Source organism: Hypoxylon trugodes (assembly GCF_022578975.1).
Source record: "Hypoxylon trugodes strain CBS 135444 unplaced genomic scaffold F4822scaffold_6, whole genome shotgun sequence".
NCBI classification, from domain to species: Eukaryota; Fungi; Ascomycota; class Sordariomycetes; order Xylariales; family Hypoxylaceae; genus Hypoxylon; species Hypoxylon trugodes.
Genome location: NW_026250021.1, coordinates 80,419 through 103,187, shown reverse-complemented (window position 1 = coordinate 103,187; position 22,769 = coordinate 80,419). Strand labels below are relative to the sequence as shown.

General features: G+C 47.0%; 10 protein-coding genes across 10 annotated transcripts; 4 read left to right on the top strand and 6 right to left on the bottom strand.

Moving 5' to 3' along the window:
- The first annotated feature begins 21 nt into the window (after positions 1–21).
- On the top strand, positions 22–1,009 carry F4822DRAFT_274653 (uncharacterized protein). The gene is made up of 2 exons (XM_051454774.1): positions 22–730; positions 800–1,009. The coding sequence occupies exons 1-2, from the start codon at positions 297–299 to the stop codon at positions 918–920; spliced, it is 555 nt and encodes a 184-aa protein (XP_051312903.1). The 5' UTR covers positions 22–296; the 3' UTR covers positions 921–1,009.
- On the bottom strand, positions 955–2,502 carry F4822DRAFT_274636 (uncharacterized protein). The gene is made up of 2 exons (XM_051454773.1): positions 2,130–2,502; positions 955–2,054 (listed from the first exon to the last, which is right to left on the bottom strand). Exons 1-2 carry the CDS (start codon positions 2,364–2,366, stop codon positions 1,164–1,166), a joined length of 1,128 nt encoding a protein of 375 aa, XP_051312902.1. The 5' UTR covers positions 2,367–2,502; the 3' UTR covers positions 955–1,163.
- A 660-nt stretch (positions 2,503–3,162) lies between these two features.
- Positions 3,163–4,882, top strand: F4822DRAFT_274856 (glutathione S-transferase). Its single transcript, XM_051454775.1, has 3 exons — positions 3,163–3,343; positions 3,486–4,090; positions 4,146–4,882. The coding sequence occupies exons 2-3, from the start codon at positions 3,799–3,801 to the stop codon at positions 4,553–4,555; spliced, it is 702 nt and encodes a 233-aa protein (XP_051312901.1). The 5' UTR covers positions 3,163–3,343; positions 3,486–3,798; the 3' UTR covers positions 4,556–4,882.
- F4822DRAFT_405526 (NAD(P)-binding protein) lies at positions 4,747–6,639 on the top strand. The gene has a single exon (XM_051458306.1). The coding sequence runs from the start codon at positions 5,348–5,350 to the stop codon at positions 6,266–6,268; it is 921 nt and encodes a 306-aa protein (XP_051312900.1). The 5' UTR covers positions 4,747–5,347; the 3' UTR covers positions 6,269–6,639.
- On the bottom strand, positions 6,455–8,838 carry F4822DRAFT_443944 (sugar transporter-like protein; the record flags this gene model as incomplete). The annotated part of the gene is made up of 5 exons (XM_051463158.1): positions 6,455–7,580; positions 7,641–8,230; positions 8,286–8,389; positions 8,450–8,605; positions 8,663–8,838. The coding sequence occupies 5 exons, from the start codon at positions 8,836–8,838 to the stop codon at positions 6,879–6,881; spliced, it is 1,728 nt and encodes a 575-aa protein (XP_051312899.1). The 3' UTR covers positions 6,455–6,878.
- Positions 8,839–10,264: 1,426 nt separating this feature from the next.
- F4822DRAFT_405516 (P-loop containing nucleoside triphosphate hydrolase protein) lies at positions 10,265–14,961 on the bottom strand. Its single transcript, XM_051458305.1, has 7 exons — positions 14,213–14,961; positions 13,890–14,120; positions 13,333–13,761; positions 12,685–13,214; positions 11,450–12,596; positions 11,265–11,387; positions 10,265–11,189 (listed from the first exon to the last, which is right to left on the bottom strand). The coding sequence occupies exons 1-7, from the start codon at positions 14,379–14,381 to the stop codon at positions 10,948–10,950; spliced, it is 2,871 nt and encodes a 956-aa protein (XP_051312898.1). The 5' UTR covers positions 14,382–14,961; the 3' UTR covers positions 10,265–10,947.
- A 185-nt stretch (positions 14,962–15,146) lies between these two features.
- On the bottom strand, positions 15,147–16,863 carry F4822DRAFT_405515 (acid phosphatase/Vanadium-dependent haloperoxidase). The gene is made up of 2 exons (XM_051458304.1): positions 16,547–16,863; positions 15,147–16,473 (listed from the first exon to the last, which is right to left on the bottom strand). The coding sequence occupies exons 1-2, from the start codon at positions 16,610–16,612 to the stop codon at positions 15,622–15,624; spliced, it is 918 nt and encodes a 305-aa protein (XP_051312897.1). The 5' UTR covers positions 16,613–16,863; the 3' UTR covers positions 15,147–15,621.
- Positions 16,833–18,940, top strand: F4822DRAFT_429882 (uncharacterized protein; the record flags this gene model as incomplete). The annotated part of the gene is made up of 2 exons (XM_051461176.1): positions 16,833–16,844; positions 17,147–18,940. 2 exons carry the CDS (start codon positions 16,833–16,835, stop codon positions 18,938–18,940), a joined length of 1,806 nt encoding a protein of 601 aa, XP_051312896.1.
- Positions 18,941–19,078: 138 nt separating this feature from the next.
- Positions 19,079–20,554, bottom strand: F4822DRAFT_274525 (dienelactone hydrolase). Its single transcript, XM_051454770.1, has 3 exons — positions 20,098–20,554; positions 19,622–20,003; positions 19,079–19,538 (listed from the first exon to the last, which is right to left on the bottom strand). Exons 1-3 carry the CDS (start codon positions 20,145–20,147, stop codon positions 19,218–19,220), a joined length of 753 nt encoding a protein of 250 aa, XP_051312895.1. The 5' UTR covers positions 20,148–20,554; the 3' UTR covers positions 19,079–19,217.
- A 480-nt stretch (positions 20,555–21,034) lies between these two features.
- F4822DRAFT_274490 (uncharacterized protein) lies at positions 21,035–22,534 on the bottom strand. Its single transcript, XM_051454769.1, has one exon. It carries the CDS (start codon positions 22,386–22,388, stop codon positions 21,135–21,137), a length of 1,254 nt encoding a protein of 417 aa, XP_051312894.1. The 5' UTR covers positions 22,389–22,534; the 3' UTR covers positions 21,035–21,134.
- Positions 22,535–22,769: the final 235 nt, after the last annotated feature.

The window sequence follows — 22,769 nt, the reverse complement described above, 5'->3', positions numbered from 1 at the left end:
CTGCATATATTCTACCGCCAACGGGTACGACCGTCATGGATAAAGTCGATAAAAATGCCACGTCGACTAGGATATCCGAACTCCGCTATAAGATAACGGTGATTCTGGCTCCAGAAAGTCGGTAACAGAACGGGAAGGACGGAAAAGGTATAGCTAATCGGAAGATGATATTAATACCCAGGGCCAAGGTAATGGAATTAAGTGGTAAAAATTTTAAAGGTTCCTTTTCTATTGAGCACTCGCCCAAGTAAAGGCTACGATTTCTAGATTAAAATAATTCAGAATCACAACTCAAGATGATCTTCCCTCGCGAATGCTTCTTTATACTGCCCCTACTGACGATAGCCGGGGCAAATCATGGACCAGAGGTACACGATATCAATAAGAGATCGGCACAAGAGTCTTGCGCCGAAATATCCAAGCCATCAACGTTCACAATCTCAAACACACAGTATATAAAAGTTGAAGGACGCGACCCCATTGACCCGATGCTCAATTCGACCACAATTGCCTTCGAGGTAGTGAATAACGCCAACGGTGTCACAGTAGGGTGCTCGCGGATTAATGTTATGCACGATGGGAAATACCCCGACGACAGCAAATATTGGAGTGACTGTCAAGATCTAAGTCTCGAGGTGGATGGGACTTCGTACCCCCTCACTACGAACGCGAATTTCCTCTGGAACGAATGGAAGTTGAGTGTCAACCAAAGCTGGAATTGCGGTGGCGCGTATGTATTCTCTTGATCTTACCTCTATCACAACACCCGTGCGAAAGCTGGCTGCTAAACATCAACTAGGACCGTGAGGCATATTTCTACCGTAACGCTCTCACCGACTTGCAACGAGACTAGATCCCCGTACCAATACCTCAACGAATGCTCAGCTCCTAAGGTGGAAAGTCCTGCAAGGTCTCAATAGCCAAATTTATCTTCTTGAAGTAGCATAATTCTACTTTTTCAATCAATTGCTAATATCCTCCATATGCTCGCTGATGCATGTGTCCATCAATCGTACAGTTTCCGTAATACCCAGTAGCCTTTCCCCCGTTACCCATTGTCCAATCCATACCAATTCATACAATCATGAGATTACAGGTAAGCAAACCCCTACGCTCCCTAACCGGGAAGCATCACAAGGGGAGAGCTTCCAACAATCCCAGCCCTATGGCCTGACTCTATCAACCAATTTCGACCAAAATCCTCCAATCTTATCACCAATGCTTTGAACTCCCTGCTTAATCGCAGAGCCAGTCTCTTGCGCAATTCCAACCAACCAGTACACCCCTCTATATGCAGCATACGCCGCCACAATAGCCAAGATGAACCAAATGAGTCTCTTAAGTCTAGTCCAGAACATAGACCTATTGTACGCCTCCAGAGGTTCCGGGCCTCGGTAGTCGGTCTGGACCGAAGCTCTGTAGGAATACGTCGGACGGTTGCTCGAGTAATTGTGGGAGTAGATACTAGGTTGTGTGTGCCGAGAATATCCGTAAGAGGAAGTAAGGAGAGGATCCCGCTCGCTTATAGTAGAGCTATCCCATGTTATAGTGGAGACGCGAGGTGTAACTGAAGCCATGCTCGGAAGCGGCGTATGGTGGTGGCTGTGATGAACACGAGTGGAACTCCGTGAGCCGCTCTCGAGACCCCTTTGCACGGACAAGTATTCACTGTAACTATCACGACGCTCTCGAGTAACAGGTATGACGGTGTCATGTCGCCATATGCATGCTGGGGGTGACACGGCGTGCGAGCCTGGATGCGAAGTCGGCGGAGTGAATTTTGCGTATTCTATCAGATCTTGGTAAGATTTCCCCGATAGAATGTACTCAAGCCCATAGCGATTGTAAGCTCGAAGAGATTTGCGCGCAATTCGGTGCTGCGTCTTCGTTCTGACGTAAGATTTCTTCGATAGCTCGGTTGATGAGTCCTCGAGGCTTAGGAGCATTCCGTTGTCCGGGTGCGCGGCGGCCGGTGCGATTGGGAGATACTCGAGCCTCCGGGCCGAATTGTCACTGAAGCGAACTCCGAGATCTCTTCCTCCGAATGATGTCATCTATAGTATCTCAATTAGAATAATTTGCTCTCATAAAATAACGCTCCAGCCTTGTGAGTTTCACGGAAGACGTACCATAAGGTAGACAACTTTTCCATCATCGACCCATGGTGATAGTATCACTACGGGGTGATCACACATTCCCGCCTCGAGGTCCGGGTCACAATTACCCCGTATCTCATTCTTCGGAGGTAGCCATAATATGGAGCCTGCTAACCGCTGAGGTGTCGGGGATGCCGTAATGTCGCGAGGCTCACGCGAGCTCCTGCGAACCGACGCCGCCGTCACTGATGCTACCGTTATCCCGGGCATCACTCAGGTATTGTTGATAGCTACCAAGCTGAATGAGGCCCGGGACGGTAGCGGATTGAAAAGGGTTAAGTGAGGCAATAATTAAAGTAGGGGTCTGTAGGGGGTTTTCGGCAAAGTGACGAAAGATCGGAGTCGATCGATCTATTTTTTCATTTTTCTTTGACTCACAAGACCCGGCGGGGGTGATGTGGTATTTTGGGGAGAGAGCATATTGGCCTTGGCGCCTATGAGGGATGAACGCGAGGCCTCGTCCACCATGCGGTGCGACCAATCTCAGCGGACCTTTCGATCTCCAATGCATCGAATAAAACGCACAGCCACGTGTTGCCAACCGCCGAGAAGTGCGACGGGGGAGTAAAACAAGGCAGGGCCTGGCAGAGCCTCGCGAGCAAAAGCATTAATAGCTGTATTCAAGGTTGATTTATTGCAACTGATGGGGCTTAGATATGTTTTCTTATGTTTTAAGTGGGATAGAGTCTGGATCGTGAGCTTGGTGTTGTTTGGGCTGCTGGGCATGCAGCCGGGCGGAACCGGGATGAAGTGGAGAACGGAGAATGTTCAAACGATTATTATAATTGTGAGAGATAAATAAAATAATTAAATCGTTTCAAAAGTTAGTAGATATTCATAGATTTCTTTCCGCAGAACGCGGGGGATTTTCGTCGTCGTTTGTAAAACGACTGCGTTTGGTCCCCTCTAATTACTCGGGTATATATGTCAAATTGAAGTGTCCTAGCGCGGCTCACCATAATTACCGTCATTCTACACACTAATACGCCTATCCGAACCAATGTAAGCAAACTGTAACAGTATTAGATAGTATTGTGAGTCGACCCCTATTTGGCGTTAGCCCCTATTTCAACTTAAACCGGAGTGCACGCTTCAAACAATCGGGTTTCAATCCAAGGCGACATAATTGGAATTTACTGAGTTGTCAACAGGAAATTATTGATGTATACTAAGGTCATGAGATTACTGTGAGTGGCTACTTCAATTGACAGGCCCGGAATCTTAACCTCTATATGTTAACACAACCTGACAACCGACGAATAACACAAGCCCATGGTATACCTTAATTCTAACCTAACAATATTAACATGTTAACTCTTTCCAAATTAGATTTAGAGGTATCCGACACGGCGTTTGCGGAGTTGCGGAGATTGAATGCGGTTTTGCGGACCTCATTCGACGGATCATCCGTCATGGACCCTCCGCCGCTCCAACTATTAACCTGGACGACCTGTGATATCGCATTGATATGTGGGAACATTTATGCCTAGAAAGAAATTATAGTATCATCATCTATGGTTGATCGGCGTATATAACCTCGCATCAACGTCACATAGAATCATACATGTTAATCATTTGACTTACCTACATAACTATCCATTGCGATTACTAAGACAACCACAGTCCCTCTTCCAGCTTCAGGATGACCCTTACAGTTCATCACCTAGGTGTCTCGCAATCAGACAGAGTTGTATGGTTATGCGAAGAACTTGGTATCGAATATGAATTCAAGAAATACGACCGATCGCCTATAATGGCGCCGCCAGAATACAAGGCGCTGCATCCGTTGGGGTCGGCCCCTGTTATTGAAGACGGGGAGGTTAAAATCGCCGAGTCGGGCGCTTGTGTCGAATACATCTCGCAGACATATGGGAATGGAAGGCTCACAATCGCTCCAGGACAGAAGGGTTATGCAGAGTATCTATATTGGTTTCGTGAGCAGACTTCATACCCTTGAAAGAGGCGTCGTTACACTAACACTGAAGAAAGACTTCGCAAATGGGACTTTACAACCTGCATTGTTGCTCAATCTGTCACTGTCCCGATCGGGACTGGGCGAAGATGATGAAATAGTGAAGCGCTATGAGGGCAGGCAAAAGCAAATCCTCGAGTTCGTGGATCGGCGCTTATCCGAGGTACCCTGGTTCGCTGGTGACCAATTCACTGTGGCGGATATTATGAACGTATGCTGCCTCACAACAATGCGCTGCTTCCTAAAGTATGATATCGGTGGTTATCCTAACATCCTCGCATATCTCAAACGGGTCGCCGAAAGGGACGGGTATAAGCGCGCGATGCAAAAGGGAGATCCGGATCAGAACATTGACGAGTTGACTGGTGCTGCACCTCCCCCTTTACCGAAAGCTTTGGCGGCAGCGGTGCGGGCCCGTTTGTCCTAGGCGCCAGGGCGCTGGGGCGTGTATATAATAATATAAAGAGTCGTAAACCCGATTTGTTGATGAATGTGCAATTTTAAGCCAGAGTCGGAAAGCTGCATCAACAAAAAGCAATCGGAATACGTACCACAGCCAGGTATGCAGGAAAATTATTTTACATAATACATGTACATGATAAGGAGAGCTCGGTCCCGAAATCGTTTAGAAACTGGGATTGATTGTTCGTGTATGACCCTTACTAATCGGCCTCTTTGCTTTCCAGAACGCGCCATGCTCGGTATTTAATGTCTTAAAAACTCCGCGCCAACATGTTCAAGAGGGGAGGATTAGGAATACAGATAGTTAGTAATCCTGTGATCCCACATTGTTCATTACCAAGGTCGCCGTGGTGCTCGGCTACCTGCCTGTTGTCTTCGCATTTGTTTCTTCCCGGATCCCCGAGGCATTACAATAGAGTGTACTTCGTGTGAGTAATAAATCCTGAATAGGAATCAATGATACAAGATTCATTATGACGGCTTTTAAACATACCGACCTGCCCGCTCGAGTACGTCATGCAGAGTCACGACAGTCCGTTCCCAGGTTGATTTGTCAATGTTTCTAGCTATGGGACGATTCATCCGGTGGCGGGAACTAGCATAGTCCCGAACGTAGCTGGGTACGTAAGGGAGTGATGGGCTATATATGTGCCTACTTAGAGTGGCAGAATGGAATACCTCATCCAAGCCAATCCGTGTCTTTATAACTGTATTTCGTATGCAGGCTATCTGTGTGACATAACTTTCCTAGGTAGCCATGTCTCAATATCTCGAAAGTAGGGCCGCATTCGAAAGCCACTTTGTGGGCTTCCTCTACCGTCAATGGCTTATGTACCCAAAACCGATACCCCGAGCGACTACCCTGAAAGGACAGACAGCTATCGTTACTGGCGCCAACTCCGGCCTTGGATACGAAACTGCACGCCAGCTACTTCAGCTTGGTCTTACACACCTCATCGTGGGTGTACGATCACAGGCCCGAGGCGATGCAGCAGCGGCTAAGTTACGGGACGAGTTCCCAGGTTCAAAGATTTGGGTATGGATCGTCGATATGGTTTCCTATGACTCCGTAACTGCGTTTGCGCGGCGATGTGAGACGCTTCCGCGGATCGATATCGTGCTCTTGAATGCTGGCCTAATTAGCATCGAGTTTACACTTATCAAAGCCACACAACACGAGCAAACCGGCCAGGTCAATTACCTATCCACAGCTTTGTTAACTGTCCTATTATTACCGATTCTTAAATCCAAGAAGTCATCGTCGCCGGGCGCACAACCGCCGCGCCTCTCTGTTGTTGCTTCGGATACGTTTTACTGGGCGCCACCATTCAAAACAGGAGGCCCTGTTTTACCTCAGCTTGACGAGATTGAGGGGTTTGCACCCATGAAAGTGTATTCGAGGAGTAAGCTCCTACAAATGATGTTCTTTTCCCGACTCGCAGAGCAAGTTAACGCCGACGATGTGGTTGTCAATGTGTGCAACCCAGGCTTATGTAGAGACACCTCATTTGGCGGCAGCAAGAAGCAGACCTCTTTAGGAGATGTCATCTTTTGGTTCTTTATAAATATTAACGGGAGGACGGTGAAGGCTGGTACTAGCGCTGTAGTCGACGCTCTCGTTGCTAAGGGTGCCGAGAGTCACGGCAGTTATGTTAGTGATTGGTCTATACAACCGTAAGTACAATCCCTAGTGTCAATTTTAAGGCTTAAAGCTGATTAGAAGACAGATACCCGACACTATTCTACACAAAGGAAGGTCAAAGGATGAAAGAGAGGGTATGGCAGGAAACGATGGAGGAGCTTAATTTCGCTGGCGCGTCCAAGATCATTCAAGACATGAAGCGATAACTTAATGGTATGGATTTATTTATGTGTTTAAAGACATTACAAGGCTTGCAAGTGTAGCATTTTACGGACTAGCGAGCGTTATTTCATGGGTTGACGCGACAATTGGAATTTGGACGTGTACGGATAGGAGTCAGATGTATGACTACTCTTGATAACTCTTCTCTACATACTATGTGACTAATCTAATTATTAACTAATAATAGTTACCTACCCTGTGGCCAACCGAGTGCTATCAATTTCAGTTGCACGTCATATAACGAACGCCTATGCCGATATACCTTGAGTCCTTTTCCGTTTTGTTTGGTATTCCTTACGCCTGACCTAATGATAATAGACCAAACAGTACCTACATTTTCCGAGAAGAGCCACGGCGCCAGATTCATCAACTCATTATTCATTGTTAACCGACCTTCCCGACCAATCTACGAAGAGGAGTATTATTAAACGGCACCCTTTCCTCTTGACGACATAGCCCTCGAGTCAATGCTATGATCCCGTTCCATTTCGTGCATCTCCTTCTCCACCTGTCGGATATCAATGTTGGCGACTGCGTCTGCCCCATCAAAAATCCATGCTATCTCCTCGAGCGTTGGTCCCTTTGTCTCGACATAGAAGAAGTAGACGAATGCTAGCTCACAAAAGTCCCAAAGCTGCGGGGGAAACAAATCAATGTCAGCGAACGACTCAGCGTATGTAGATAAAGGGCAACTCGAGTATGAGAAGGCTGAACTTACGGTGTAGAAAAGCATAAAGTTCCAGTGTTTTGGCATCCTATTCCAAGCAATTCTGTTGGTTTGGTTGCTGAGAGCGAGGATGGCCTGCACGGTGATGTTCATGATCATCATACCCTTAGCTCTTAGCTTGAAAGGTAGTACTTCCAGCGCATAAGCTATTAGTAGACCCGAGAAGCCGATGTCATAGAATATGCCGAATAACCAGATGAACACCAGTTGCGCGTAACCCGAAGCGGCGTTGGTCGTGTCCGAATTTTCGTATATGGCGCCGCAGATCGTCCAACTTACGAACGAGACCACCATCCCCGACGTGGATATTAGGAAGAGTGGTCGCCGACCGAACCTATCGACGTTCAAAGCAGCAAGGATTGTTACGATGAGATCTAGAATTGTTTTTCCACCGCTCAACTAGAAGAATGAGTTAGTACAAGCTCATTGACATCTCCAAAAATTGTGTCGAATACTCACGGCCAGCTTTTGATCTTGGACCTTAATTCCAGCTCCTTCATAGACAGTATCCATATAATTGGAAAACAGTGCGTTGCCACTGTATTGAGAGATGACACCTAAGGAAACGAGAATTGCTAATCGCCACAAGTTACCCTTGGTACGCAGAAAGTCGAGATAACCAGCAGCGCGAGACACTTGCTTCTCCATTCGCATCGTTTCTTTGATTTCGCGGAATTCGAATTGGACGAGTACGTCGTTCTTGTCTCCACCAGCGTGGTACTTGGCTAGTATGTCAAGCGCTTCGTCGTGTCGGTCTTTCGCTATGAGGTATCGCGGGGATTCGGGGATCCAGTAGATGAAGGTGATCTGTATGAGAGAGGGCAAGATTTGGATTAAGGTGATTGACCTCCAGCTCCAGTCATTCAGGATCTGCGCGGTACCCCAGCCAACCCATGCGACAAGCAAAGCCCCCAGATTCCATAGACAGTTGTAAACAGCGGTAACGGGTCCACGATGTTGGGGATGGCAGATTTCCGTTAGTAAAAGAGGAGAAGCCATCTGCGACAAGCTGTTGCCGAAGCCGAGAATCAAGCGACCGGCAACGAACACTGGATTATGGGTTAACGGAGTTTGGATGAACATGGCTTTTACAGGTCCACATACTTTCGTATCCATTACAGAAGGCTGATATACAGCCCCCTATTATCATGAAGACACATCCGATAGCTATGGATGTCTTCCGGCCCCAGTTATCCGCAACATATGGTCTAAACATTACAGTCAGTGACCCTTGAATACTCGTGTCGGAAGTAATGGGTAAAGCCTACGTAAGGAAGAAACTTATGATACTCCCGATGTTAAACATATTCACGAGCAGTCCCAGCCAACTGTCGGCCACATCTTGAGGGTTGTCGGGACCGGCTTGCGTCTTAGGGAAATATTGCTTCCAACGGTCGATCTGTTGAGAAGTGTTGACTAACATTCTGCGTGTACCTAATTGTTAGCCAGCGACACACTAAACATCTGAACGAACCCCTTACCCATCATAACCAGTTGTCGCCGAGGCTATCATCAAAACGCATGCCCAAGCATATAGCTTCCGTAAATGCGGTTCCTTGGTCCAATACACATATTCGAATTCTGGTGCTTCCCTTTGCGCAAGTTGTTCATGTTCCTCCTCGTGGCCCCTGGCCGCGGGTTGGCGAGGGCGGACCATTCTATCTGCTACGTGTTGAGTTTTCACATCAAATTCGTCCGATGGGCAAAGGTCAGGGGCTAGCTGGACCTAGGTAAGTAGGTAAGCTTCGATGGGTAGGTCAGGGTCGAGGTATTTGAGGAGCAACGCAACGCACGCATGACGCGGGAAGAGATATGATGCCACTCAAATACTTCTAGATTCGGCCGGGAGGTTGGGATTGTTAATTAATACTGCAGCAAAGAAACGTCAGTCTGTGCCCTTCGCCAAGGTGATATACATTGTATGTGCTACGAAGCATGAGAGGCAATCCTTGGTCACCCTGCCCTACTGTTACTGTTACTGTTACGACGGCTAATGCATGTCACGATAATGCGGGGATAATATAGAAGGATCGTAGGCGGTAGCAATTTGGGGAGGACCCTCGACCGGGATATAAGTAACTAGCGGCCTATCAAACCGACAGCCCGGCTACGATCTGGTCCAGAATATCTGGTCTCCTCACGCCCGGAGAGATGAGTCCTATGGTACATCTGAGGCTCCGAATTGACATTTTTGGGATGCCGGTAGTACTTAAGCAGTCGATAGTCAAACGGCTGCAGAATTCGCGTGCGACCCTCCCTGGAGTCAACGGTCCGCAGCATCGCCTGTGATTTCGTTTATTAGCGGACGACGACAATGACGACGACGATACAAGACTAACTATTATATTCCCTACCTAATGTTACTTTCGCAGCCGCTCTGCCCCTGCTGTTTCGACCTTTCTAATATTATATCTGTCCTTAGCATCGAGCATGGGCCTTCGCTCGGACAGTGGAACCCTGTTCATCACGAACCATGTCGATTGGGCGTTGGGCAACATCACGAGTCGAGTCTCTGATCAGTGATGGAACACGGCAGAAGCCATTCAAGACCCGCTTCCCCAGGTTGTATGTCATGCGCGACAACGGTAATCCATGATGGGACATGGACGACAAGTTGCTGCGACGACAACAATGATGCTGAGCCAATCCCATTGTCTATCCCCTCGGCATGTCATCGAATAATACCCTACCTATCCGGATCTGGGGAGCATCAGACCCTGCTAAAAGTTGACCAGATTTAGAAGTGAGCATCTGAAAGATGAACTCTTCTAGACTTCGGCGTTGCATCTTCCATCGCATACATGTGGGTTAGGGACTTAGTCAATAGCTTCATTGCTATTGGTCGTTCGACATTTCAATCCAATGCGGTATTATCATAGGTATTATAGGTCACGGAGAAGGGCGGTGGACCAAAAAAAGGCCCGGCTGGTTAATTGGCAAAAATCGGGATGAAACATAATAGACCTCCTAAGGGGGAAGTTCGACGACGGCATAAAGACCCATCGCACATTAACCAATCATTCCCTTATATCTATTTTCTTTTAGGTAAAGTAAGTCCTTAAGAATTATAAGCGAAGAGAAAACACCACCATTTGTTTTTACTCTTTTGTAATTAATGGCTATACGTTATATAGCTAGGTAGGTAATGTAGCCCCTCCTTCACCATCCGGTATAAATTTCTGAGCGTTACTCGCCAGTAGGTAGGTACTTATTGACTCGGGAGGAGCTCGATGCCCGCTCTCATGGATGCAATTGGATGCAATTGGGGTTGTGCGCGACTTCTGTGCTCTCTAATGAAGGCAAAGAGTAACCTTGGCCGTTGGGTTGCACAGCAGGAGTTACTTGGACAAAACCAAATGTACCTAGGCAAGTAAGACTTCATGTTATGTTAGATGCAAAGGTAGGCTGGTGGGGTACCTAGATACCTAGGTAGGGAGCTAAGTAAGATTTCTTCACCTTCATGGCACTATTCCACATCATCACTTTAACACCAAGTCTATGTTACTGGCATCATATTCCTTTTGTTAGTCTTACGGTGAGACTTAGCAAATTGCTACACACTAGTAAACCAACCCATTCCGACGACCCTAGTTCCAATTTTCCCTACCACCTGATCCCTAGTAACCAAGCCAGTAATCATACCAGGGGAGTGAATGAACGACGGGATATAACAAAAAGAACGTAGTGATGCCCTCTATCTCAGCCAGCGTTAAGCATAAATACCTACGTTAGATAGGTACCTAAGTAGGTAAGCAATGTGACGCTATCATGCCGTGTCCTCATCCACTAGATCCATCACACACACTTCGTCCTCCGTGTTTTCGATAGTCTTTTGCGAACGGTCGGGGTCTTCGTCGTTGGAAATTTTCTCGGCACGAGATACGTCCTCAAGGCTGTTGATGCTATACATCGCTTTCTTCAACCTAAGTTTCTCTTCCCTTAGTTGAGCCCTTCGCGTGGCAGTTTGTTTATCTTCCTCCATTAACTCGGTGTACATTTCTGGTTCAACTAGGTTATAGATTGCGTTAGCACCACGTATTGTCCCCGGTGCGGGATACTATCATGTAGAACTATGTAACTTACCACCATTGTCGTAAATGTGGAATTCCTCCTCAATTGACATGTCGAGTTGGTCCTCTCTTAGTGTTCGTAAGAGGTTTGAGTTTACACTCATTGTCGCTCCCTCCACAAAACGCGCTGCGGCCACTGTCGATAGAATAAAGTCAGCAGGTGCAAGATATGTTTTAAGAATATTTGGCAACACGTACTCATATAGTAGCCGCGGACGAATCCCGCAACTTCTATCTCGGTATCATAAGGGTCCTTCTGTAGTCTAACCGAGTGGGTATCAAGCATCTTCCGTTCCTTGATCTTCTCCTCTTCAGGCATTTCCTCCAATCGTTTAACGGGATACTCCCAGTCGAGGAAAGTCGAGGCTTTTAGGCGAATGATCGTTCGCACACGTTTAAGCTGTTCCATTTCTTGCGCCTTGTAGCGGTGGAATGCGTCGTCGTTCATCATATAGAGTTGATACGTCTCGGAATTAAACATATCTGTGAGATGGGCTTCCTGTGCGGCTACTTCTCTGGCGATGAATCGATCCAAATGGCTTTGGCATCTCCTAAAGATCAGACGACGCCGCAATAGACCAAGAGACTCCTCGAGAGCATCCTTGGTAGTCTCCACCAGAAGTTCCGACGTCTTGGAAATGTAAGTCTCCAATATTGGTTCCCATTTCTTGACCGCGTTCATGCATAAAGTCTCACGGACCTCGATTGGGACTAGGTCTCGCGGCATACCTGGCTTCTTGTTCCTCAGAATCTTATTACGGATGTCCCGAATATCCATAGCGCACCGACCAAGATTGAAAAATCGGGAGAACGGGTTCGGTAGCTTGGATTTCAGCAAGTTGGGTTCTACAGCGGCAGTTACGGACGAGGCGCGAGACATATCGCTCGTCTGGCCGTCCTCATGCTTTACTGGCGTGGTGGGGAGTTCTTGTCGCGGCCGTTTCGCAGGCGCGAAGGCATTTCGGACGGTTGCATCACTTGGACGTGGTCTCTTTTGGGGGGATTTTGCGGGTGAGCCTATTGTAGCTTCCGAGTCACCACCGGATATGTCGATTGTTTGAAGATCCGAGTCCTTGACTTTGCATGTCGGTTTCACCTTGAAAATGCATTCTTGGAACTGGCTGTTCAAAGTATTCCACTGGGAAGAAAACGCTGTGTTTCCCATGGCTATCTTCACTTGAGACAGGAATTTTATTAGGCTCTTCTTGACCTCGTGCTCTACATTGGAAGGAAGTTCTGGGAGTGACTTTAGTTCCTTGTCGACCGCCGTGAGGTGCTTGTGGACCATATTCTTGATTGATGGCAGGCAATCAGTAAAGGCTTCTTCAAGCTTACAGGAGAGATACTAATTCATATTTACTAGTTAGTATTTTACTCAGTGGCTATCGGACATTCAAAAACTTGAAAAATCCCGAGTGGGAGGATTCACTTACCTCGAGTAGGACTTCCACTCCGCAACGATCTGCAAATGGAGCGAACTCTTCCGGCCACGTTTCGAAACCAGCACTCTTCCTATCAAAGAATAGTGCTTCATATCTTGTCGCATCCTCGAGAGCTTGGTCTGGGGGTCGCGAAGTGGCAAAGAAACCATGGCCAACAAATTTCTTGGGGTCCTGGAACTTAGCAAGCCAGTTTGGGACGTTCTGACGGGGGAGCTGGTCTGCTTTGGTCATGACACCGATAGTCCGGTTGGCGGCTTTTGCCTCGCGTATGATAGGCAAAGAGATAGAATTCTCCATGTCAACATTCATGGGGAGAGCCCACATGATGATTGCCTTCTCTCGCTTAATATACTCGCGGGTCAGGTTCTTGACAACCTTCACGATGTATTCATCTTCTTCTTTCTCTGGTGATTGAAAGACGCCAGGAAGATCATAGAAGCTCAGATCAGGAAGGCCAGGTCCTTTTATTTCTAAAGCGACTATGTTCGGCGAGAACTGGGCTTCTGTCTGACTAGCGGCCTCTGAGATTGTCTTGGATTAGTCAAGGGCTACCACGGAACATTATGACAACTAGACATGTGTAAAGAATATTGCGTGAAAAGGGGCTGATTGGCTGCGATAAGATAACTATGGACTTACCATCAATACTTGTCATTTTAGCAATGGCTCCTTCCCCAGGGATGAAGAGGTCGAAGTTGCGGTGATGATTCAAAATAGCAATTTGGGCCCAACGAAGGACTTCCTCTATTTCAGAAGGCTCATAGATGGTTTTGAACGTCTTGATGTCCCGATGAGATAATTTGACCCAAGGCGGAAACGGTTTTGCTGCGGTAACATCCGATGTTCTAGGCTTCCGGTTAAAGGGTGGCTGAAAGTCATAGTCACGTTGCAAAGAGACAGTGCAAGACCAACGATCAGTCCTACTGCTGATCAAGCGAATATGGAGCGGGCAGCGTGTGCACACGCCCGCACTCCTTGGAAGGTTGACACGGGCCAGGCTCGACATCAAGGTCGACTTGCCAGACGATTGGTCACCAACAAGAACCAATTCAGGCAATGCAATGACGTCTAGAAACAGGTAATCAGCATATACTCTTATCCTCGCCCAAGATCTCGATATAGAGAGAAGATATAAAGCAATGGCTCGACTAGGTGGGATATGAGAGTGGATGGAGCGAAGGAGGGTGACTACTCACGAGATACGCCTAGGGCTTGAAGGTCTCCCAAGGTATCATTGTAAGCCTTCTGCTTCTGCCCTATATCGGCAAATAGGGGCGGACCGAAATTTCTTTGATTGAAACTGTGTTCGGCACTCTGAGAGATGGGAGAGCTTTGTCGATCAGGCCCGAAGCTATCAGGCCCGCGTCTCATTTCCATAAACACGAGGTCCGTGTCATCATCTTTGCGTGGGCCGGTTTCAGCGCTCGCTGTAAATAGATATTGTTTAGCAATGATATATTCACCTACCACCTACCTACCTAGATATGAAGGAGGTAGGCAAAGAGGGGTGGCAACTCACGAGCATAAGACCGAATGAAGGTGTGGGCTATAGATTGGCTGTCCGAATACTCAGTCGGGGCGACCCCCCCTCTCCGAGATGGGGTGGATGGTGGTCCCATGTCCGTCTTCACATTCGCCGGAGGTGAGCCATTACGCTCATGCTTAACGCCCTCACGGGTTCGCACCATTTTGAATGGTATTTTAGGCAGTTGGGAAATTCTTGCTGAGATTTACAATAATGATAAATAAATTGGAAGAACTCAGATGAAGGATATGATTAAGATGATAAGATGAGATGAGACGAGATGGAATAGGTATTGAGAACAGCTGGGCTTGGGTAATAGAATAGGGTCCAGTGTTACCTAGCCCCAGGAGAGTTAAAACCCAGCGAGAGAATAGGCTAGAAGATCCAGTGATAGCTGACCACGGCAATGAACAAAAAGTAAGGCAGAAGTTGTTGAGATAGTTGCCTCATAAGAGGTGTGCATAAAGCATAGGTAGATAAAAGATTGAGATGGGAAGAAAGATGGGAGGGTTGTTGTAAAGAGAGAAGAGAGAAGAGAGGGAAAATAGAAAGGAACCCTCGAGAGGGAGAAGGAAGGGTATTGGAAACTTGCATGGTGCTTAGGAAAGAGCGTCGCTATGGTGAATTTGACTCGATTCAAACTCGACGCAAAGTTAGTAACTGTTAGGCAGATGCATTGCCACAAGCATAAAACACTAACATGCCTTATCTAAGTACAGAGTATCTAGATGTAGTTGTGCACATTTAAAACGATAAGGTTCTGGGGGTAAGGGTCCCCCGGTGGCTGGTGGTGGGGTATGATGCAGATAGGCACCCGCAGACAAGTTGCGTAACCATCTCGTTAAGAATGATTGGTGGACGGCGGAAACTAAGAAAAAGCAAAATAAAATTCACAACTCTTCATACAAATTTCTATGGTCTCTAGTGAGCCTGCATCAGTTGTATCATTTTTCATTTTTGACTAACAGGAAGGCATAGAGCAAGTTATGCATAAAGTACCTTTACTCTTATCCACATTGTAACTACATATACTAATCTTTTAAAAAGTCCTACATATGTACATATAGGTAGTACCAAAGTACATTGCTCAAACAACCTTAGGACTTTCAAATGCCTGAGCCTGGTATCCCAATGTTTGAATTTGTTAGGTGGCCATCTGTAAATTCTGATACCTACCTAAATGCATCATGTCGCAAGTAACTCTGAATTAGCCTTACCCAACTTGATTATTGTATTCAAATGTTTGACTACATGTACGTGCCTTTGACGCAACCTTACACCACAGAGATATCCGAAATAACCATCTAGTTATAATATCATATATCGCTACGCAAACTAAGGCCTGCTTTTTCCAATTTTATATCGTCATCTTGTTCAATTTCCAATTATCTAGCAAATATAAGTTAGCCTTGATCCTCTCTCGAGTTATTCATCTCGTACCCAACATTTCGCCCTATAATAGGGCCACCTTCCTCCTCGTCCCGAATTCTCCTCCACCCGTCCCCATCTTCCACCTCTATACCAGGAGTTGGATATGGCTCATCGCACTCTCGGCTACCTAGTCGTGGCCAGTATCTACGATAACTAAAGAATCCGACTGTAAAACCCAATACTGACCCCACACAAACATCATATACATCGTGACGGTAGTCCTGACAGCGGCTTATAGCTATCATAGCTGCTCCAATCAATGGTGCAAGGCAGACTAACGACCGACCCAAATCCTTCTTGTCGCGGAATATTCTCAATTGGCCCGCTAAGAAGCAAGCAAGGTATCCGAGGCCGCTAAAGGAGAAGCTAGAGTGCCCCGAAGGAAAGGAACGCCAGCCGTCGTGAAGCGTATGATGGTTCGTTTCGGTACAAACATCGATCGTCACTAAAATATTGGGCTTGGTACCCACAGCCGGCTTGCATCGAGCGATCAAGTCTGGTCGGGGGCGACCAACCATATTTTTAACGATGTCGGTAAGGAATGAGCTTAGGATAAGGGCAATAGCAAGGCCTAGAATGGTGCTGTGGTGTTTGTGAAATGAGGCTCGAGTAAGGCTGTTGTATAGTAACACGATTCCGAGGGGGACGAAGAGGGCGTAAACGAAGTTTAGCCATACGGGTACTCGTTCGACTTCGGCGTGGGGAAAGGAGATGTTGAGGTTGTTGATATAGAACATGCGATGGAAGGGTTCGACTAGAAATTGGGTCAGAAGGTAGGCCGTTAATAGGCCTGCGAAGCCTGCATAGTCGGACGCATATGAATGCTTAAGAACCATTAGATGAGTATATTCCAAACAGAATAGATAGAGTGAATAAGAATGGATAGTTGTTTCATACAGTCCAGAACCTTGCTACGGACCCTAAAATGCCTCCTTGTTGAAAAGTATCGTTCCTTGGGGTCATTGTTGCGATGGCTGCCAGTCACCGTCCACGTATAGATTTGAAGATACTCCACAGCATTTCCTTGAAAGGGGGAAACAAGAGGAATGAGCAATTCCCAAAATGATGGGATGCTTAACGCGCAATTCCTAAAGTGCGTATATATTTGTTAGGAAGCCAAATGTAAGAAATGTATAAATTCGATGTAAATGGAGAGTCGCGTGCCAAACTAAATTCGGCGACGATGACGCTGAAGGTGCCAGTCTAGACAGTACCTAGACTTTAGGCATTTCATGGGAAAACTATGGGTACCTAGGTATCTTTCAAGGTTGGGTAGGTACCTGGATAGCTGGAGGTGTCGGCGATCCTAACTTCCGCCCCGTTCATGGGAGCTAAGTACCTAGCTCCTAGCCTAAAATATTCACCTCGGTGAGTACATAGGTACTATTACAGCGCAACACTTGCAATTTCTCAACTTACAAATACATCATAATTCCTACACCTCCGAATTGCACACACAACTCTTCTCATCTTCCGAACTATTACCTCGATTGATAGGCAAACTACTTTGCAAATATGTTGAAGTCAACATATAAGCCTTCTTCAAGCATTCCACCACCTTTACCACCTGGATGGACAGAACACAAAGCTCCTACCGGCCATACTTATTATTATAACGCGAACACCAAAGAATCTACCTACACACGACCGACCCCATCACCCCTCCCGACAGCTCCCGCTATCGCTCAACCGCCGCCTCCTCCATCCCTCGAAGGTCCCCATGCGAGCTTTTCCCAATATTCAACTGTACCTCAGCTTTCCGATCCCGCGACCGCGAATGCTTTCCTCGCCCAATATGATCCAGTGCGCCAACGTTCCGGCCAACAACATGGTCGCGGTGGACATCGAGGCGGTCCCGACGGGAGAACCGATCGCCCACGTCCCCAACCGGTAGATAAACCGAAATCTAAGGTCGCCATACCAGGCTGCGAACCCTGGTTGCTCGTGTATACCAAATATGGTCGACGATTCGCGTATAATCCCACGAAGAATGCGAGCTATTGGCGAATACCCGAGAAGATAATGAAGGGCGTGCTAGAGTTAGATATTAAAGGGATCAAGGAGAAAGTAGAAGGTCCCCAAGATGAAAGAGCAACTGCTGAAAAGTCCGCTTCTGCGGAACCGCAAAGAGGAATTTCCGCTGGACCTGCGACAGAGGAAATAGAGGAAGAGAAAGAGCAGGTTGAAATTGGCTCTGATTACGAAGAGGTTGAAGTCACAGACGATGAAGATATGGAAGACGAAGACGGCGAACATGCTGAAGCTGGGGATGACGAAAATGAACACCCCTCTAAAAGACAGCGCACAGAAGACCCTACAGAAGGCATGCCCGTGGAATTCAATGAAGATGATATCGTATATCAATTACGAGCTATGGGCGAAGAATATGACCTCGATCCAGGCGAGTACGATGACGGAAATCCAGACGCTTGGCCTGAAGGCGCTGAGGGCGTACCACTTTCTGAGGCAGACGCAAGGGAACTATTCAAAGACCTTTTGAACGACTACAGAATTAGCCCATACTCCCCATGGGAGAAACTAATCGAAGACGGGCATATCATCGACGACGCTCGGTATACCGTGCTTAATACTATGAAGGCGCGCAAAGACGTATGGGAGGAGTGGAGTCGCGAGCGCATTCGAATCCTCAAAGAAGAACGCGCCAAGGAGGAGAAAAAGGACCCTCGAATTCCGTACCTCGCCTTCTTACAACAGAAAGCGACGCCGAAGCTTTATTGGCCCGAGTTCCGTCGCAAATACAAAAAGGAGGGACCTATGCGCGACTCAACACTCGCCGATCGCGACCGCGAGAAATGGTATCGAGAACATATTAATCGCTTGAAACTTCCTCAGGATACCCTAAAGAAGGACCTCACGGCACTTTTACGCAGTGTGCCTCTCAGCGCTCTTAATAACAAAACACCCATGGAAAATCTTCCTCCGCAAATACTCGCTGATATGCGCTACATCAGCCTTGACCTGCAGACCCGTGACCCTTTAATTGGAGCTTACATCCAGACTTTGGGACCACCGCCTTCAGAAAATGATGTCGGCGAGGAAGACGAAGCAGCGCGTAAGGCCAGAGAGGAACGGAGGAAACGAGAGAAGGCACTAGAGGATCGAGAGCGCGCCGTTGCCGAGGAGAAGCGTAAGCAAAAGCGACAGCTCGAGTACGGAAAGGCTGCCTTGCGGGAAGAAGAAAGAGAGCTGGAGAGAGCTATGCACGTTGGGAAAAAGGGTTTACAAAGTCAATTATTGGCTGCACATAAAACCAATGAGCCCAGCGGGTAGCTGTCTTCTGTTATGTATATGAAGTAAGTTATATGCGCTCGTGCTACATAAGCGAAGAAAATAATCCTCATTGGAAATAATACCGATTGAAATATACCAATGAAATAACCAAGGACGCAAATTAGTTTTGACTATTGTTCTATTATTCCAAGAGCTGCGAGCAAATCTGTCAGCTCCAACACAAAACGCACACAATGGCTATCTACATTTCTCTATTTGACGACCTGGTGAAGTGTCCTCAAAGTCTCCCCTTCGCCGATATCTCGTCATCGGCTAGTCATAGCAGCCAGCTGTCAAACCAGGTGACGGCCTGGAAGAAAGCCTGCTCCTTGGCGAAGCGTTGGATCTTCTTGCTGGGATCGCAACGGACAGCAAAACCATGGACGACTTGGGAGTACAGGTTGATTTGATAGGGCAGGCCGTTCTTGGCGAGGATTTGCTCAGATCTGTGGCGCTTCTCAGCGGGGAAGATCTCGTCCGTCTCGGCGGCTGCGATAGAGAGCGGCGCCTTGAAACCTTCGAGTTCCTCCTCTTCGACGAAAGACGGGTGTGCGACAAAACCGGCTTGGATGCCGTTCCTGAAGTGGCGGCAAACGTACTATTTGAATAATGTTAGCGATCTCGATCTTTCTTAATTTCTTCTATTATCCTCTTGCCGAGAATATGCTCATATTAACTTACCTTGGCGCCAAAGCAATAGCCGACGGCACCTATCTTCTTGAATCCCTTCTCCCCCTTCAAGAACTTAATAGCCTTCTCGACGATAGGGTCGACGGCTTCCTTAGTGTGAGGGTTATCACCAGTGCTACCCTTGTTCAACCATCCAAAGAAGTCGAAGCCTTCAGGTCGGTTCAATGACATGGCGTCTCCGTTGAAGACGTCAATTATAAGGGTATAGTAGCCATTGGCGGCGAATTGGTCAGCAATGAGCTTGCTGTTTTGCCAGATACTGATGACGTCTGGGATGATGAGGATGGCGGCATCTTTAGCTTTAGAAGGATCGGGAGTGGCTTGGTAGGCATCGTGTGTATCGATCTTGATGAGCGTACCAGTGGGTTCGCCACTATATAAGAGGACCAACAGTTAGTTTCATGATGCTTTTTCTCTTCCGTCAAGTTCATAAGGTATTACTATAGGATTCAGTAGAAGAAACTCACTCGTGTCGAACACCTTTAACGCAGCAATCGCCAGGAGCATTAGAAGCCATTTTTAATGAATTTGAAGTATATGACGAAATAGCTAGAAATCAAGATCTGGATTTCAGTTGAGAGGTAGAAACGGAGGGAACAGTATAGATACCTAGGTTTAAATACCCAAGTATTTTCGGATATAACTTGAAGAAATTCGTCGTTATGAAGATTGGTAATCAACAAAGATGTATGTTGGTTTGGTTGACATGGGAAAGATGATACTCAGTAGCTTTAAAAGGTACGTAATATAAATTCCATAGCGTAGTAGCTTCAGGTATTTAACCCCTCCATGATGCCTCCTAAACCCCTCTAAACCCCACTATCCCGAGAGATCGGTTCTTCTCGAAATTTGTTCCGTTACATAATACCTTTAAATCCGTTGAGCTCTCGCTATTTAACTAGGTTCGCGCTTAGAATTCTCTAGATATCCTAATCAGTTCCGAGCCAAGTCTGACACAAGATCCGCTATCAAACATCCATGTCTAATCTCTTACACTACCCGGTTGAGTTACGCCATCACGTCAGCACGCAGGCAAGCATAATCAATCAAGTCCATTGCATGCATGTGGTGTAACGCGGGCACGAGCTAACGTTCTTCTATGTCTTACCTACCTAGGTACCTTGGTCTGAAATATGTACAACAACGGCACAATTATGATACATGCATCTGCACGTTCCAGTCCAGTCGGGTATTACCGTCCTATTACTAATTCCGAAGATATCGTCGGAACCGGCACGCATGCTAAATTATTCTACCTCTTATTCTATAAATCTGGAAATATTAAACAGAAACACGTAAGTTGATACTATGTTGCAACATTAATAGAGTATAGGTATATATATTTCTAATCCATCACCAGCAGGGTGGGTATACCGTCCGTTGAAACTCTTCACATGGGCATAATCTTCTAATATGCCTCGACCGGGTAAGGGGATTAGGAAGTAGGAAGCCAACTTCCGATCTCACAGGATATCCATCCGCTGCTGTTACCAGCATACGCATTCTATCCACTTCTCCACCCCCTCCGAGAAATCCTACCCGAATATTTCTTTGGACTTACCAATCCACTCTGACCCATTTCCCTTGAGGCTGGTTCCAACCCACTCCCTCGTCTCGAGGCATCCTCGATATCAATGCCCGGCGATACCTTTGGCTGTGGTCGAGGTAATCCCCAGAATGGAATCCAGGCTCTGCTCTTGTTAACTTCCGTCGATTGTCTATTGGAATAACGGCTCTCTTGACTTGGCTGCGTCCGTAATAGGGTAGTTGCTGATTCACGAATTCCTGAACCCCCAAGGTCTGGTTGCGTCGTTGTTGTTGCTGACGACGGTGTTTTTCTGAGGCCGAGTAGGAGACGAAAAGCTTGCGTCGGCGTCAACGAGCGTGTCCGACCCTCCGATTCTCCACATGTAAAATCCGCGTGGATCGTTGTATTGCCTGGTGTGGAACTAGCCCCAGCCGTAGCTGAACGAGTTTGAGATGAAGATTTGCTTTTTGCGCGCCACTTCTTTGGTTTCGGTCCCGAGGTTTCCAGCTGCTCCCAATCGGTTTGTAAAGTAGAATCGTCATTTTCTGTCCTCTTTAAACCCTTATGAGACCTCTGCTTCTGGCCTATCCTATTTTCAAGTTTCAATCGAGTACGCCCGAAAATATTCGCTTTCTTCTCAATTTCGTTCTTTGAAGATGGACTTGCGTGATGACTTTGAACACCTTCATCCATAGTCCTACTCCTTGCTGACGTTGCTAGGCCATTCTCCGCATCCAGCATTGATTCCTCCCCCGCTAAACCGAAGATGTCGTCTCCGTCCCGTTCACCACATGCCCCTCTTACCTTTTTCAAGGGCCACCATGTTTGTTGTTGATCTCGCAGTTGTGCCTCTAGTTCAGGTGATACTCGAGCAGGAGATGCTGAGATTGTATTCAGAGAAACTGCATTAGGAATATTTTTTCTGTTTCTTTGTAGCCCTAGAATACTCCGAAATTTGATTTTAGGACGACGTAGGGAATCATCCACAGTTCGAGATCCTGGGGTATAATCTGACGTCTGAGATGGAGGAACGAGAATCTCGCCCTGACGAGGACTTAGAATCGGCAGAGTTCTAGATTTTCGTGATTTTCCTTCTCGGGGCGCAATTCGTCCCGTCTGACGGGAGGAATCCCTTGGCAGTTCATTCTCTGTAGTTCTCCCAGTCGTCTCTCCAGCTCCAGTGTCGTATGGGTGTTTACTCTTACCAGGTTTGACATTTGTGGTCGCCATCTCCCTCGTTTGAGGGGCATCAGATAAGGTCGACGCATTTGGTCGTTTGTGTTTCCGTGATTCAATGAGCTCCACCTGATGGTCGATATCATCCTGCTAGGACTCGACCTTCATGCTAATCCATAGAAGGGGAATGGCGACCGCCTCAAGCGCCATGACTCGTCGCGACTTCGACTTTTCTCTCGCCTCTCCCTCATTGGGTTCTTGAGATTCATAGAGGGTCTGTTGAGTTGGCCATCGGTGTCTATAGTCGACAATAGCCTTTTCCCTCTTTCTTGACTGCCTGGCCATTTTAATTTATAAATTGACTCGAATCCAGATTTCTTAAGAACTTAACGATACGATATACATATATGCTATGACCGAATTGTCCCGTACAGA